The sequence below is a fragment of the Chinchilla lanigera genome, unplaced genomic scaffold (genome assembly GCF_000276665.1).
Source record: "Chinchilla lanigera isolate Chin_1 unplaced genomic scaffold, ChiLan1.0 scaffold00023, whole genome shotgun sequence".
Taxonomy (NCBI): Eukaryota; Metazoa; Chordata; class Mammalia; order Rodentia; family Chinchillidae; genus Chinchilla; species Chinchilla lanigera.
Window position 1 is genome coordinate 11,872,550 of NW_004955424.1, and position 17,162 is coordinate 11,889,711.

At 41.5% G+C, this 17,162-nt stretch overlaps 1 protein-coding gene and 1 long non-coding RNA gene across 9 annotated transcripts in view; one reads left to right on the plus strand and one right to left on the minus strand.

The window, feature by feature from the left end:
- Stambp (STAM binding protein) overlaps window positions 1-7,028 on the minus strand; it is a 47,668-nt gene extending 40,640 nt beyond the window's left edge. The window contains exon 1 of the mRNA XM_013514698.1: window positions 5,447-7,028. Within this exon, the coding sequence (XP_013370152.1) occupies window positions 5,447-5,530 (84 nt within the window). The 5' untranslated portion in view covers window positions 5,531-7,028. The remainder of the gene's footprint in view (window positions 1-5,446) is intronic.
- LOC102008434 overlaps window positions 1,938-17,162 on the plus strand; it is a 24,606-nt gene continuing 9,381 nt past the window's right edge. For all 8 annotated transcript variants that reach the window (XR_261052.2, XR_001234207.1, XR_001234209.1 and 5 more), the window contains exons 1-6: window positions 1,938-2,304; window positions 3,539-3,615; window positions 7,455-7,579; window positions 9,330-9,383; window positions 11,374-14,449; window positions 14,737-14,840. This is a non-coding gene — a long non-coding RNA (uncharacterized LOC102008434). The remainder of the gene's footprint in view (window positions 2,305-3,538; window positions 3,616-7,454; window positions 7,580-9,329; window positions 9,384-11,373; window positions 14,450-14,736; window positions 14,841-17,162) is intronic.

Here is a 17,162-nt window from a genome sequence, read left to right on the forward strand (position 1 = left end):
TTTTCTATGATGAATATTACCATTATGTATATCTAAATGCATCTATAAAGTTAAAAAATGCAAAAAAAAATTAGTGAAATTAGTCTCTGATCCTTGGTGGGTAAATATTTACAGAACTATGAATGATCATAATAATGGTGTTCCTTTACACATATTGTTTTGTTTTCTAGTTTGTATGAGGGTTTTTTGGTTTGTTTGTTTTTTTTGCCTTTTTTTTTGCTTTTTGTTTCTTTTTGAGATTAAAATATCCCTATGTTGCCCTGGCCTCAAAATTTTGGGCAGAAGCAATCCTCTTGCCTCAGCCTCCCCAAGGGACTATAGACACAGGCTTCCGTTCCAGCTTCATAGAAGTTTTATTGAAATATTTGTCTGTATGAATTATAGCTACCTATATTTTTGCATTTACTGTCTTTTGCTCCTAGCTACACATTTTTTTTAACCAATATGACTCCTCTGTCTATATGTATCAGTTATAAGTTCATTCAAAGTCACTCTCTATTGTGTACTACTTTTTGGCTAATAGTACTAAAATAAAATAGACAATGGCCACTTGCCTAAAATTGTATGTGTAACTATTTGTGGTAAGTTTACTATGCTTTGATGCTTGCTAAATGGTAAACTGTATTATGCTTTGTTGCCTGTACCCTCAATTTTCACTAATTTCTTTCTTTTTTTTTTTTTTTTTCTTCTGGTACCAGGAATCAAACTCACGACCTTGCGCTTGCCGGGCAGGCGCTGTGCCGCTGAGCTAAATCCCCAGCCCTAATTTTCACTAATTTATATATATTGTTGTAGGGACAGATTAGAGAGACATAGACAGAGGACCTAGGGCAAGATCCAGATGGCTGATGGTAGAATCATCACATGCATATCTGTAGCAGACATCATCACATTTATTTATGGCTGATGATTGTAAAATGATCACAAGCTTATCTGTGTACCATGTGCTTGAAAAAAAATGTACCCTACTGTATTCTTATGAAAATGTTACTCATGCTCAAGAAGTCCCTAACTGACTTTGTCCCCTTTCTAGAAACAAAAGCTAAGACCCTGATTGGCCTAGCACACACCAATCAATGAAACAGTTTGCCCCTATAAGTATGGACATATGTTATACTTGCAGCACCACTCTGCTGCCAAGATAGTTCTGCTTTCTCCGTATTCGCCATACTTGAAATAAACTTTTGCTTTGCACTATATCAGTTTTGAATCCCCTATTTCCCACTAAGAGCCCCAGTTCTTCATTCTTTGAAGGACAGCAAGGACCCAGAAGAGAGGCTGAGGGTCTTTACAGGGGACCTCACCCACTCCTCAGAGGTTCCCAGCCAAGGCAATAATGTGGTGTGTGGGGGGTTCATTTGATCGTAGCCAAAAGGAGGAGAAGCGACGGGGTAGGGGACATTTTGTGTTTACTAGGGGTTGAATCCAGGGCCTTCCAATTGAGCTATGTTCTCTAGCCCTTTAAAAAAAATTTTATTTTAAGACAGGGTCTCAGTAAACTGCTAAGTTGCCCAGGTTGGACTTAAACTCTTAGTGCTCCTGGAGCCTCCCAGAGTGCTGGGATCACAGGCTTGAGCCACCATGCCCAATTTGTTCTTTTTAGTTCTGTAATGTTATGTGTTTTTTCATTTTTGTCTGTCTTTCCAGAACTTGCTATATCTTCATCTACCCAAATTATATGCTATATGTGACTTCACTCATGGATGAATTATCACTGTGATTAGTATTATAACCCTTTATAGATGAGTAATCTGAAAGTGAGAAAGTTTAAATATCTTTTTTCTTCCATTTCTTGAGAAACTTAGTTCTCAAGTAATCATTTTGACTAAGTGATCAAAAGCTGGGCTTGCAGACAGTACTGTGGTCACCAACGTCCTTTTACAAACCTCCCGTCTCAGTGCGCCTACTGATGTCGTCAGAGGGGGCCCAGACGCAGGCGCAGTAGTGAGGCAGCGGATCCTCTTCGATCCAGACTCTCGTTCTGGCACGGAGGTCGGGAGAGCGAACGCTCTGACCCCTAGTGAACCCATGGCGTCACGTGCCCAGTGGCTGGGGCCGCTGAACAGGACTTTTCTGCACATCCCTCACCCTAGAGGAACGGCAGAAACCACATCCCGGAAAGGTAATGAGCGCTGGCTCTGAGGCTTGGCCTTTTAGGCTGGTAGCGTCTAGGCGCGGGTTCCATCGCGCGCTGGCCCCTCTGGAGCAAGAGCGGGAAGATGCCCGGGCAGCGCCACCCCGCGGCCTGCGGAAAGCTTCTACCGGTCCCCACCACCCAATTATGGTGACTCTCTTAAAATACAGGTAGGTGAAGGAAAACAGACACACAAGCTTAAATACCGCATGGTTTCTCTCATAGGAGAACCCCAAATATAAGGAGAGAAACAAAAGGTAGACAATAGGAATTAAAGAGATAGATCTTTCCCAAATGGGAAGGAGATCAAGAGATGGAGCGGAAGGGAAGGGGATGAAAAAATAATTAAAATGCCTGTGTACCTGTACCAGCTCCCCTCAGGAGGAAGGTAATCACCATGTACTGCAAACATGGACTAATGAAAAATAACTGAAAAAGAGATATTCTGTTAACGTATTTTTGAAATAAAGATAATGTTGGTTTTTTTACATCTGCGTTTTGTGTGCATTTTGAATGGCTTTGGAGATGCTTGGTATTTTTAATAGTTTGAACATTAAGCCCATTTTTAATGATGTTAAGGTGAAAATGTCACGATAGCAGAGTAAAATGTTTGTCTTTTTGTTGGTCACAAATAATTTACTTTGGGAAGTGATTTTAGTGAGAAAGATGAACTGAACTACCTCACTCATAACAAAATAAAAACCTGTGGTCTTATAACTGGTTATGAAGTTAGAAGAGAGGATAAGAAAAACTCAAGGTGTGAGGTTACATAAAAGCAAAAGGCAAAGGGTTATGTGAGGCAGTCTCAAATAGAACCAAAATAAAACAGTGGGCCAGTGAAATTGTGTCTTTGTTTTACATATTTAAGGTGTATGTCTGGTTTTTCCACTTTGATTACAGTTGTACTTGTGTTCAGTATCAAAAGTGAAGATTGGTCTTGTCTATAGCTCAGTGGTAGAATGATTGCCTTGTGAGGGTCTGGGTTTCATCTCTAATACTGCAAAAAAAAGGGTAAAAAGGGCATTTCATTTGTTTCATTCAGAAATGAATTTCATTCTTGTAGTTTATTGTTTCATTCCCTTTTTCTATAATTGAATCATTTCTGATGGGTACTATATATTAAGACAAATGAGTTTGTGTGCAATTTTAGCAGTTAGTAACTAACCCTTCTGCAGTTTACATCACTGAGTGTAAGAGGAGGGGGCTATTCAAATTTTCAAACATTTCTAAACCAGTAATGAATACTGGTTTTTCTGGTTGGTGATTCTATATGTTCCTGAAAAACATTCCTTTTGTGGGTAATGATAATGTACTAACTTGTACATATTACTTTTCAGAAAATTGTGTAACTTACTTTTGGTATATCTATTTCACTTACTTAAGTATACATTTTTTGTTTTATAGACAAACTTGCTGGTGTCCACAATACTCATTTTTAAAACAGGCTTGACTACCTCATCTGTGAGTTGCCAACTCCAGAGGTAAACTGTATTTAACTTTTTTTTTTTTTTTTTTTTTTTTGCTGGATTACAATAGTAATGTAAGCTTGTTGGAAAAAAGATAATCAGTATAGGAATATGTGATGTAGAAATCAATCTTGTCTCCCATCCAGAGGTTACCATCATTAATTATAAATTATATTAGTTACTTTTTCATCCCTTGGACAAAATACCCCAACACCTGCAGTTTAAAGGAGAAGATTATGTAGCTCACAGTTTGAGTGGGTTCAGTCCATGGTAGATTAGCTCCATGGTGGAAGGGCATGGAAGAGGAATGCTGCTCATCCTATGGTGGCCAGGAAGGACAGAAAGAACAGAAGAGCCACGGACAAAAATACAGCCTTCCATGTCACACCTCCAGTGACCTACCTTTTTAATCCAGAGCCCACCTTAAAACAGAACCTTCAGCTATTATTTACTGATTAGTAGATTAATGCTCTGTTGAATATAGTGTCCTCATGATCCAATCACCTTCCAAAAGCTGAATACATGAGACTTTTAAGGGATATTTTAGATCTAAACTGTAACAATAATTTAGCATATATCCTTTTAGATTTCAAAAGAGGAAATAAAATCGTATGTATATAGTTCATGGTATAATGAACCTTCTGTTTAAGGTAATGTGTTGTAGATGTTTCTATGAAAATTCTTGGAAACCTTACCCTTTTTAAAGCCTGCATACTGATGAATATGAAAGTAACAAATTTTAAATATTGTAAATTTATAGTAGTAAGCATTTCTTTTTTTTTTATCATTTTACATATTATTGTCTACAAAATAGTTTCTCAGGAAAACAAATAGACAAATAATAGTTACAGACAAAAGAGGTAGGAGATTATCAAGAGTTGCTGTACTATACTTTGGTATCTTCAAAGTGGCTTCTAAAGAAAATAAATAGAGCTATACATGAGTGACCTACTGAAAAATCATTAACTCTTCTCAATGGTTGTTGTAGGAAACACATAATAATAAACATACATCCATTTATGAAATAGGATAGGAACATTACAAACTTTACACAGTTATGGATAGATTAGTAGGAAAATATCAATGGCTGCTGTAATACGTGGTGGTATCTTCAGAGTGGTTTCTCAGGAAGACAGAGATATGCAAGAGGGATCTATTAAGGAGTTACAGCCTAAGGGTTGTCAAAAATAGCATATTACCTCCTCACCAGTGACTCCTTTCACTGAGGTATGACAGCTGGAAGGAAGGCCAGGATTGAAAAGAAGGACCGAGAGACTTGCACCTGTGTCTAGCAACAGGAGTAGTAAGCATTTCTTCATGAACATCTTTGAATACATATGCAGTTGTCTAAGAGATAGTTAAACTTAGAATGGAATTTTTTTTTTTTTTTTTTTGAGACAAGGTCTCACTATGCAATTCAGGCTGGCCTTCATCTCACTTTGTAGCACAGGCTGGTCTCGAACTCGCAGTGATCCTCCTGCCTCAGCCTCTGAGTGCTGGGATTACAGACGTGTACCACCATACCCAGCGTAGCTTATATGTTTGCTTGGGGAAAACTAAACAAATAGGAACGGGGGAAAGAAGACATTGTTGTTTCCTTAGGCAGAAATATAGAGTGACTAAATTGGCTACTAAATTTTGAAACCAGTTGATTTCTATTCCATGCTGTGTTCTTGGTGGGTCACTTGGCTAGACCTCAGTGTGTCTGCTGCCCCCAGGATCACTGTGAACCCTGGCCATTCCCCTTGTAGCTTCTCCATTGTTTGGGAGTCACTTTTCCCAAGTATAATCTTAGCTGTCCCAAGCATGTTGATGTGTCCCGAACTGTATTTTCTAAAATACCCACCTGATTGGTCAGGAGACAGGAGGCACTTTTCCATGAGAGATGTTTTATCATTCCTCTAGTCAACTCACACCCTTCTTGTGCCATCTTGTACCTTTTCCAAATTGTATCCCTATTATCCTGGCACCAGACTTTGTGTCTCCTGCCATTTTAACCCCTTCATGATGGTTGTAAGACCATGTGATCTCTCTTCTTTGGCCTTCCTAGACTTGAATTTTACTTCTTTTTCCTTCCTCATTTCTTATCCTGTGTATCCATGTTCTCTCCACCTTAAGTTCATCCTTTCTACTGTAGCCTTTAATCCCCACCTGTACCAAAAACCCCCACAGTGTACAGTATCTCAGAACTCAAAAAGCGGCTTTCTTCCTTATCTGTTGCTTCTTCTGTACCATCTCCTGAACAGTATGCAGTAATATTAATCGTAAACAGTACATCAGAATAAATACATTTTCATCTGTCTCTAATATCTCTGTGTGGAAGGTCACTTGGTACCCGATGTGGCACAGTCTTGGCAGCTCTCAGCTTGCTTACCCGTAGTACTAAGCAACTCCCCAGTCTTTCTCCCTCTGCCTGAAAAACTGCAGTTTCACTAAAGAGGTATGTTTGGTGGCCAGCTGTCATTCTTTCTGAGCCTGCCTCTTCATGGCTTCACACTCTGGCCTCTGTTCTTCTGTGACAGGGGTTGACATTACTGGCTTAGGAATACTAGGTTCCTTCTGGGGAATTGGTTGGTAGTGGAAATCTTGGAGGAGAATTGGTTTTGCAGCTTAGGCAGGGACCGGCACTTGGTCACAGCAATGGCAGCAGGCTCCTGCCAAAAGGAGGCACAAGGTAATGTTTTGTGGGGTGCGGGAATAGAAGCAGCAGACTGAAGAAGACCAAGATGGGTAGAGGTGGTTGAGTCCAGTTGGCTGATGTTGTCAAGGACTGGCTGAGCTGGTTTGACAAGAACCTTTGGAGAGGTGTGGGCAGCAGCTGATTGGGATGAGTGAGCTATGCTAGTAGCAGTAGGTCAGGCAGGGTAAGCTACAGTGGGCCAACGTGAAGCTAGAGGCTGTGGCCTTTGAGATATGGGTCATGCTTGAAGCTTGTCTGGGCTGGGAAAAGGCAAAGGTGTTAACTTGGCCTTTCCAGGTGGTGGTAGCTGATGCAGGGGTGGAGATGGAGCCTCTGTTTTAGGACGGCTATGTGGTTTCAGGCAGCTGACCTGAGCCCTGTCGGACCCCTTCCTGTTGTGCCTTAGCCCTGGTTTGGTTGGTGGCAGTGGCTTGGGGTTTTTGGTGCTGCTTGAAATTCCCAGGGCCTGGGAAGAGAAGAGCCCAGCTCTCTTGTCAGTCTTCTTCCCCAGTGCATGGAAAAACTGTACCACCTCTAGCATGTGTGTGCCTAGGCAGGTGTGAGGCTTTTTAAAGACCTCTTGGCCAAGCACAGGTTGGTTTCTCTTGTGGTGCATGTTGGGAATTATTGGCTTCTCTTCTGCCTTAACTTTGTGTTTGGACTGCTTCCTCTCTTGTGCTTTCTGTAGTTGTTTTCTCTGGTCCCCTTGGTCCTTGCTTGCTTATAGCCCTTAGCTTATCTTCTGCACCCATTGGTTCTAGCGTCTTTGCTTGCTTATAGCCCTTAGCTTATCTTCTGCACCCATTGACCTCAGTGGTTCTAGCGTCTTTGACTCCTGTGGCTGTGGGAAGACTGGTTTGGTCAAGAGCATCAAGGAGTGGAAAAGCTGGGAAAAGTGTCTTCCACCAGGGTGGTAACATCTGCCCAACCTGGGCTAGACTCAATCCCCGTGTCCAAGTGTCCCTGTGTCCTTGAGAGTCAGGGAGTTCTTTCCCCAGGGGGCATCTTCAGAACCAGGTGTCTCTTGGCTCAGAGGTTTAATGGGAACCAGCAGCTTGTGAGAGTCAGGGACTGCTAAGGGGAGTAATGGTGGATCTTGTTCACCTCTTAGGATCTGGTAGGCATCCAAAGGCTTGGAAAGCTTGTTTTCCATCTCATCCATGTTCTTTTCTAGTTGTTCCTGACTTGGAGCCAGTGCCAAGAGATGAACTGAACTCTGCGTTGGAGCTTTTGGTAACTAGAAGTCAGGCATCGCAAAGGTCCCTTGCAACAAGTGAGGAACAAGCAAAAACTCTCCAGGTCAGTCATGGAAGCTCCTGAGGCTAAAACTTAGCTGGAAGACGTCAAGTATGTGTCAGAGGGAGAAGTACTTGTGTGCAGTGCAGTGGCCAGGTTCAAGTGGTGTGTTCCTCTCGAGCATCTGGGTACTTCTGCTACTGCAGGACATGGAGAATCCTGGAGGTTATGGTAACACTGTGTGGAGCTCAAGGCTTGCAGACCCAGGGATGTTTCCATCTCTGGGGAAGCTTCTCTTCCTGCAAAGGAATCAGGAAAAAAGTCAGTCCCTGCTAAGTGAGGTGCTTCCACTGTACACCTGTACAATTGCAATCCTGCCAAGGCCTTTCAATGAGCTCTTCTTAAGGACCATGGACAAGACCCTGTGTTAGAAACCAGGAAGTAACTGTTCATTTTGCTTATCACCTGATGTCTGTTTCATGGCTTTCCTTTTATGTCCTGGATTGTCAAAAGAAATGTGAAAATGACTTTTAGAACATTACATTCTGTGGTCACAGTGATAGAGCACTGCCTACTATGCGTCAGGCCATACCCCACCAATATACAAACACACACACACACACACACACACATACACACACACACGCATGAGTACCCATACATGCATACCCTCGGAGACAGTATTTCCCCAAGTGTAGTGTCCTCCTATCAGATCCACTCAATGCCTTCTCCTCTCTGGCTGGTATAAGAGTGCCTCTCGCTGAGGACTGGGAGAGCATGTGGAGGTCTTCCTCATGAACTGTATGAGCAGGACAGAGACTGAGCTATGTGCTTTAGACAGGATCTCTGAAACACAGGATTTTAAAACTTGGTGAAAATGAAACTGTCCTTACCATGATAAGCTGTTCACTGGTAATGATCCAAACTTCTTTTCAAATGACTCTGTGGAAACCCCAAGGTTCTTCCAGGTGGTGATTGGTTTGGTAGTTGGATGATGTCACAAAGCAGGCAGTTGGGATTGGGTGGAGAGAATGTGGCTGACTTAGAATATTATCTAAATGACTGAGTGAGCTCTAGAGTGGTGACATCCTGTGAGCCAAACATAAGTGTCCCACTTGCTCCTGTGTTCTCATGTTCCAAAGAGCACCTCAGTGTGTCTTTCAAATTGTCTGTAGTAATTTCTACTTTGTGTATTATATTTCACACAATAACTGTTAATATTCTACTCATAACTATGTATTGTATATAGAGTTAATAACTTTGGGGAAGAGGGAAAGAGACCTGTAGGTAGAACAATGATATTTGTTCTGAAACCATTGTGGTGCATGGGATTAGTGAACTTATTGCGGCTTTTAAGGACTAAAGGAAGGGATGAGAGAGATCTTAGAGTAACGTGGTTGAGGAGGAGGGTGACGTCCACTGAGACCAGCTTGTAGGGAATGATGCAGTCTGGAGTTCTTCTGTCTTAGTTCCTTCCTCTGGGCTGGGCTGGGCCTTATCATGTTGAAGTCATATCTCACTCCTGCTCTTCTTCCGCCATCCTCTTCACTGTAGAACTTGTTCCTGGGCAAGCCTTAATTTTGCATTCTTACACTCAGAGATGTTATTTCCTGTCAGCTGGCCAATGCCAGGGTCTCCTTTTTCATTCATTCATTCATTGATTAGTATACATTTGCATTACATAATTTAGTACACACTTGCATTTCTTGTGTGGATTTGTTACATGTACATGATACATCTTTATTCTTTTTTTAAATCCCCTTTTCCTTTCCTCCCTACCCACCTCTCCATCTTTTACTCCTCTTTCCATTAGTGTGTTGATGGTTTGACAACTGGACTCTGCCCATGCGGACCAATCACCAAAAAGGTGAGAGAAACAGCTGCCTGGAAATGTTCCCTCCTTGCACTTTGGTTGCAATTCTTTTGCCCATAATTTGCCTCCTTTGGCTCCTGGGTCAGTGCCAATGTCCTACCATCCTGCTGTTCCACATGTGATAGGCATTGAGGATGCTTTTTGTCTTCTTAGGTAAGTGAATCCAGCATGACAGTTACTGTGGCCTCCTCACCAGAGCGCAGACAGCTAGCGCAGAGTCTAAGGCCTCTCACATTCTCAGTCCGCTGTGTGCAGACATAAGGGCAGGCCAAATGGAGAGGAGTATAGTTAGAAAAGGAAGACCACTAGTGGAGCATAGGGGAAATAAGGGTGCTGAACAAAAGATTTATTCACTGATTTATGTGAGATGATGCTTATCTAAGAAGTTATAGCTGGGTGTGATGGTACACATCTGTAATCCCAGCACTTGGAAAGCTAAGACAGGAGGATCCCTCTGAGTCTGAGGCCATCCTGGGTTCCACACTGAGTTTAAGGCCAGCCTAGAATACATAGCCAGACCCTGCTCGAAAAAAATTTTGTGGAATATTTTGCAAACCATTTATGATATGTTCTATCAAGCGTACATTTTACGAAGTGTTGTTTTATTTTATCTCAGTATCAGATCTCTCATACATTGATTTTATAGTGGTGGTGTATAATATGTGCCTAACAACATATTCTAAGCAACCACAAACCAGACCAGTCTCTAATGTGTCCTCATGAAAATTAAGCAAATGCACAGCTACTTGCATGTTAGGTGGGAGATATAAATTTTAGATATGATAGATTAATTGGCTTCTTGTAATTATTATTATATATTTTTTTTGGTACCAGGAATCAAACTCAGGACCTTGTGCTTGCCAGGCAGGTGCTATACTACTGAGCTATCTCCCTGGCCCAGCTCTTTGTAATTGTGACAGACACCTAAGCCCATCAGTTTAAAAAGAGAAAGATTTATTTTAGCTCACACTTTTGAAGGTTTCAATCCATGGTTTGTTCAGCTTGTTGCTTTTGCACCTTTAGCAAGGCATCACACATTATGGGAGAACATTTAGTGGAGCAAGGTCCTCACGCTTTTCCTGAGCCAATGAGAAAGGGGTAGCAAGGCCAGGGAGGGGATGAGAGAGTGGGAGAGGTGGGGCAGGGTAGTCTCAGTATCTGTATTGGGTCTCATAATCTGTTTTCCAGGGTGTCCCTTCCAGAAGAGGGGATGACCTGAAGACTTCCTACTAGGAAGTTTCCACCTCTCAAAAGTTTCAACATTTGTCAGTAGTACCAAGCGGGACGTAGGTCCTTGGGGGATTTTCAGATCAAAACTATAGCACACAATGAGATCATTTTTATAGCAGTACAATTTTTACATGTTAAAACATTCAGTTCCAATTTTAGTATATCTGCTGCTGAAACGAGTACTCCATTGTACTTTGAACTTGTGAAGAAATTCTTTCACTGCTTATTGGACCCACTGCATTCAAAGGCTAACTTTTCCAGTTCCCACACTGACGGAAAACTCTATTCTTCTTGAGTCTACATGTTCTTATGTCAAGTGTAACTGTGTTTATTTCCACCCTGGTTTTGTCTTTTAGCCAGAAAGACAAAATTATTGCAAGACCAATAGAGATTTTCTAGGTTTTGACGGACTTAAATTACATTTTGTATGTTGTCCTTAATTATAACAGTTGTTACATTTAACTGCTATAATCTATTAGATCTGCTTTCATAGGTTCCAAAGCAGTGCTTTATATTTTTTAAAAAGTGTAGAAACTATGTTATGGTAACTTACGTGTTTTCTTTTCTTTCCTTTTTTTTTCTTGTTTTTTTGAGACAGTTTAGGCTGACCTTGAACTCAGTATGTAGCCCAGGCTGGCCTCTTCTTCCCAGCTTTCTTTTTTCAATTAGCAACCTACTAAAATTTTCCTTTTTAAATTATAGGGGAAAATATGAGAACATTTTCTAATTGTAATCTTTTTTTTTTTTTTTACAGTGCTGAAATACAAACTTGGAGCACCCTACAACTGAACTATATCCTCAGTCCTTATTATTTTTTATTTTGAGATAAGCTGTAGTAAAGTGTCTCAGGCTAGGCTGGAACTTTTGATCCTCATGTCTCCACAGTGTGTGTCTGACACTTTATACAAAATGTTTGCTGATCCCTGATGTAGCATAGATACTTAGGACATTGTGAAGATGTTTGCTTTAACAAAAAGAAATGAGAATCCATGGGAGAATTCAAGCAGAAGGGTGGTAAATTCTGACTTCTGTTTTGAAAGGGTCATTGTTGCTCCAGTGTTGATAAATTTTGGGGATCAAGGGAGAAATCAGGGGATTTGCACCAAAGGGCATAATACACCCATGGCCCTCTGTCCTCCAATGGGTGTTGCCTTGAAGCTATTGTGGGCCCATTTGAGAAGATGAACTGAAACTGTATTTTGCCTAATTAGAAAATCAGTACGGTTGGTCCTCTATGTCCATGGGTTCCACACCTGTCAGTTCAACCAACCTGAAATACGCAGAAGAGATACTGAGTTGCAGTGAACAGATTTAATGTTACAGATTTTTTTCTTACAATTTCTACCTAACCAAGATAGTATAAAAACTATATATGTAGCATTTACATTGTGTTGAGTATGATGAATAATTAGAGGTGATTTAAATATTACAGGAGCAAATATGTAAGTTCTTTGCAAATACTTTAACCTTCTATATGAGACTTGAGCACTGATGATTTTGGTATCACTGAGGGGTCCTGGAACCAACTGCTGTGGATACTGAAGGGTGACTCTAGACAGAAAGCTCTTGTGATGGAATATGAAGACTGATGCAGTCACTGTTTAGCCCAGGCTGGCCTCTAACTCAGGGTAATCCTCCTGCCTCAGCCTCCTTAGTGCTGGGATTACAGATGTGAGCCACCACACCTGGCTCTACTATATTTCTTTATTTAATTTTATGGCATATTTTGAAAAGTGTATCGGAATAAGTAAATTTATACATATATATGGCAAACTATAGTACCTAAATTGTTTTGTGCTATCTTTGCAACTGTGCAGTTCTTACCTTGCATTACCATTTTATGTCATGCTTTCCATATGTCTTCTCCTGAAAGAAAAACTACAATTTCTGCAATAAAGTATATTTAGCAGCAATCTTTGGCTCTTCTTGATCCTTCTTCTTCATGGCTTCAGGCTCTGGTCTCTGTTCTGTTGTGCTCTGTTGACGTTACTGGCTCAGGAATATTGGGTTGCCTTCGTGGAATTGGTTGGAGGCAGAAGTCTAGGAGTCGAAACTAGTTTTGAGGCTTAGCCCCAGAATTTGGACGCAGACATGGCAACAGGTTCCCACTGGAGAGAATCACAAGGTGATGTTTTGTAGGCTGCAGGCCTAGAGGTGGCAGACTGATGAATACTAAGCTGGGTTGAGGTGGTTTAACCCAGTTTGTTGGCATTATTCAAAATTCTCTGAGTTGCTTGCTTGCATCTGTCAAAAAGGTATTGGAAAGAGGTGATTAGAGTGGATTGACTGCAATAGATTGATCTGTGTTAGGAGATTATGCAAGGTAAGCTACACTGGTCCTGCATGAAGCTAGACGCTGTGGCCTTTGAGAAACTAATTGAATTTGGGTCTTACTGTGTTTTAGAAAAAGCAAAGGTATTAACTTGTCTTTCCATCATGGTGCCCAATCATTCAGGCATGGAGATGGAGACTTTGGTTTATACTGCTTTATGGTTTCTGGGATTTGACTTGAATCTTCTTGTGCTGTTTCCCCTAACACAGGGCCCCCAGCCACAGTTCAGTTGTTGGCAACGGCTTGGGGTCTTCACTGCTGCTCAAGGTTCCCACAGCCCAAGAGGCACAAATCCCAGTTCACTCTTCCCCAGTGCGTGACAACCTGCACTGTCTCTCGCGTGTGTATATCTGCACAGCTTTAGTATCTTTAGGGCTCTCCTTGCCAAGTGTTGGTTGATTTCTCTTGAGCTTCATGTTGGTAACAGTTGGCTTTTCTTCTGCCTTGACATTTTGCCCCTATTGCTTCCCCTCTTCTACCTTTTTGTAGTTTTTTTCCTCTGATCCTCTTGGCCCTTACTTGCCATAGTATTTAGCTTGGCTGGTCCTGCTGGATGCTTTTCTGAGGTCTGCCATTCAGATGCTTATCTCTGTCCACAGGAATCCTGTTGTTGGCTACAGGACTTCAAATAACCACTTTTCCCTCTAACATTCTCTGGGTTCTTTAGCTGGATTGGGACCTCAGGAGCTCTTGTGGCTGGTTTGAAGGATTTATGCTTGTTCCTCCTCACTTGATGCAAGGGATCCTTTGTGACACCTGAGTTTTTCTGCACCTGATTAACCTCAATGGCTCCAGTATCTTTGGCTTTGAATGGTATAGGATGGTTGGATTGGTCAAGATCATCCAAGAAATGGAAAAGCTAGGGAAAGTAAATGTGCTCTATCAGGATAGCACATCTGCAAATCCAGAGCTCCACTTAATCCCATTTTCAACTGTCCCTTCTTCTTTAAGACTCAGGGGAGGCTTTCTCCAGTTGACATTTTTAATCACACTTCTCCTTAGCTACAGGATTAATAAGGGTCAGAACCACATGTGCATCAATGATTTCTAAGGGAAATAGCAGTAGATCTTGAATGCCTGTCAGGATTCAGTATGTATTCAGAGGTTTGAAAGCTTTGTTTGCATCTCCTCCTATTTCTTCTGTTTGTTCCTCACATGTAGCTGGAGACAATAGCAGATTAGTAGAATTATGTACTAGAGAAGTTGTTGAAATGTTCCAAAGCTCAGGTGATAGGTTACCCTCAAGTATCTAGATATTTCTGCTATTGCAAAATGGGGAATTCTGGAGGATTTTGGCAGACAAAACATCTGTTTTGGAGTTTACAGCCCTAGGGACATCTTTGTCCCTGAGGAAATCTTCATCACTACAAAAGAGTCAAGGAAAAAATTATTCTATAATAAGTGAATTGATCCTCCTCCAAACCAGCACACCAATAGTGAGCAAGGCATTTCCAATGGTTCTTTTTAAGGAGCATGGCCCTGCTTTAGGAGATATGAGGTAACTGTTCTTACTGCTTATCATTTAATATCTGTTTTCTGTAGTTCTTTCTTTGGTTGGATTGTTGTTAATGGAAAAGGAAAAGTGATTTTAAAATTGTCTTCATTTGGCCACATACTAGGTCAAATACCCTGAGTTTGATTCCAAGCTCCAGCCACACACACACACACACACACACACACACACACACACACACACAGAGCGAGAGAGAGAGAGTGTGTGTGTTTTGTCAAGCATAACCTTCTTGTTTAATTAAGTTCCACTCAAATTTCTCTACTTTCCTGTAGGTACAAAAGCAAGACAGATACTGAGCCATGTGATTTGGACAGAATCTCTAACACACTGCATCTTAAATCCTGACAAAAAGGAAAATTAAGCTCTTTCTACCATGGTAAGGTTTGAAGTGTCTTCCCAAAAGACCACAGCAATAGATGAGGGAAGGGAATTGTTTAGAGAGTGATGGTGCAGGGGGACTGATCAACAAGAGTGCTGAAAAGTGTGGGCTGCCTCAGTCAGCTCCTAGGGGTCTCTTCAGTGCATCAGGAATGGCAGCTGTGGTGTTGTATATTCTCACCTTACAGACTCTGGAAGTGGAGTGAGCTGAACAAAGGTAGTGGTGGTAGGTGAAGTCTCAGGGCTGAAGTTTTGCCTGTCTGTACACTCACCACTACTCCACTGCATATTGGGCCTTCCTTCAGAATACTAACCTGATTCCTTTCCCTTTTTGCTCTTAGAAACTCATTTCTGTGCTGGCTTGAGTAGACTAAGAATAGTAGATGGCAGAAGTGGAGACTGGTGTTAGGACATTTGTGGGCCAGATCTCCTTTAGCACCATCACTATTTCTGTTGAAGAGCAGAAGCCTTCCTCTCTGTGTATGACACATAACCATAGGTTTGCAAGCAGGGGACAAATTCTTCATGCAGCAGAGGTCCCATTTGCCTTGATTATTCTAGTTACCTGGTGTCTTGGTTACTTTTCTCTCGCTGCTGAGACAAAACACCCAATGCCCAAAATTAAGGAAGGAAAGGTTTATTTAGCTTACAGTTTGTGGAGGTTTCAGTCCATACTTGGCTGGCTCCGAGGCAGAAGATAGCAAAGCAACAAGAGCAAAGGGGGAATGCCAGCCGAACAGCAATGCAGCCAGAGCAAACGGGCAGAATGACAGCAAGCAGCTTCTTTCCCTGCCTTACATTGTAAACAGGCTACCCCCACTTAAGGGGCATGTAGCTCTGACATAATCTCCATGCCCTCCTCTTCCACAGGATCAAGATGTATACAAAGTAAGTACCCTGGCTTTCTGCTGAGTCACTTAGCCAAACCTCTAGACTCCCCAAGTTGACACAATGTATCAACCATAACACATGGTTTCCTTATAAATTCTACAATTTGCAGACTCTGTCCCTGATTTTGAATTTGTAATATTTTCTCCTGTGTAAGCTGTTATTTTCCCAGTGGGCATTCAGAATTAGGCTTCTCTAGGCTCAGAGGCGCAGCAGAGGCCAGGAGCTCACAGAGAGCAGAAACTGCTAAGGGGTGTGGTGGCAGATCTTGGTTGTCTATGAGGATCTGGTAGGTGTCTAGAGGCTTTGAAAACTTGGTTTCTGTCTCATCTCCATTCTTATTCTCTGCTCTCTGTGTAGAGTTTAAGATGATGCCAGTGCTTTAGTAGATTCTTTACAGGATTATCATTGAGATGTCCCAAAGCTCTGTTAGTGGAATCCTATCAAGTATCTACATACTTCTGCTACTGAGGGGCTTGGGGAATTCTGGATGTTGTAATAGACAAAATAACTCACTTAGTTTGCAATCACATGGAAGATTTCATTTCTAAGACCCAGACTAGTACACGGCAAGGAAGTGGAGACTGGTGTTCAGATATTTGTGGGCTGAGCCTCCTTTAGCATGATCACTATTTCTGGTTGAGGAACAGAGGCGCCTCTCCTTATGTATGACACACAGCCATAGGTTTGCAGGCAGGGGTCCAGTTCTCCAGACAGCAGAGACCTCATTGCACCCTGATTGGAGTAGCATACCTGGCCTCCTTGTTGGTAGGCAAGGTGCAGGCTGTGTCCCTCATTTAGAATGTGTAGTGGTCATCAGAATACACATTCTTCTCAGCTATACATAGGACGTTCTCTAAAATAGACCATATACTAGTACATAGAACATGTTTAAGTAAATGTAAAGGAATTGAAATTATCCCGTGTATACTATCAGATCATAGTGCAATGAAATTGGAAATTAATGACAAAAGAAAACACAAAACTCCATAAGCAGTGGGAAATTAAATAACATCCTCCTGAACAACCAATGGGTCACAGATGAAATCAAAGTAGAGATTAAATGCTATTTACAATCAAACAAAAATGGAGATACAACCTAAAGGAACCTGTGGGATGCAATGAAAGCAGTCCTCAGAGGGAAATTAACAGCGGTGAACTCCCACCTTAGGGAAACAGAACAAGCACAAATAAACAATCTTATGCTGCACCTCAAGCTTCTAGAAAAAGAAGAGCAAGTCAAACCTAGAGCCCGAAAAAGGCAGGAAATTATAAAGCTCAGAGCAGAAATTAATGCAATGGAGACAAAAAAAGAATACAAAGAATAAATGAATTGAAGAGTTGGTTCTTTGAAAGAATAAATAAAATAGATAAACCCCTAGCTAACCTTATCAAAAAAAGGAAAAAACTGAAATACTTGCAATAAGGAATG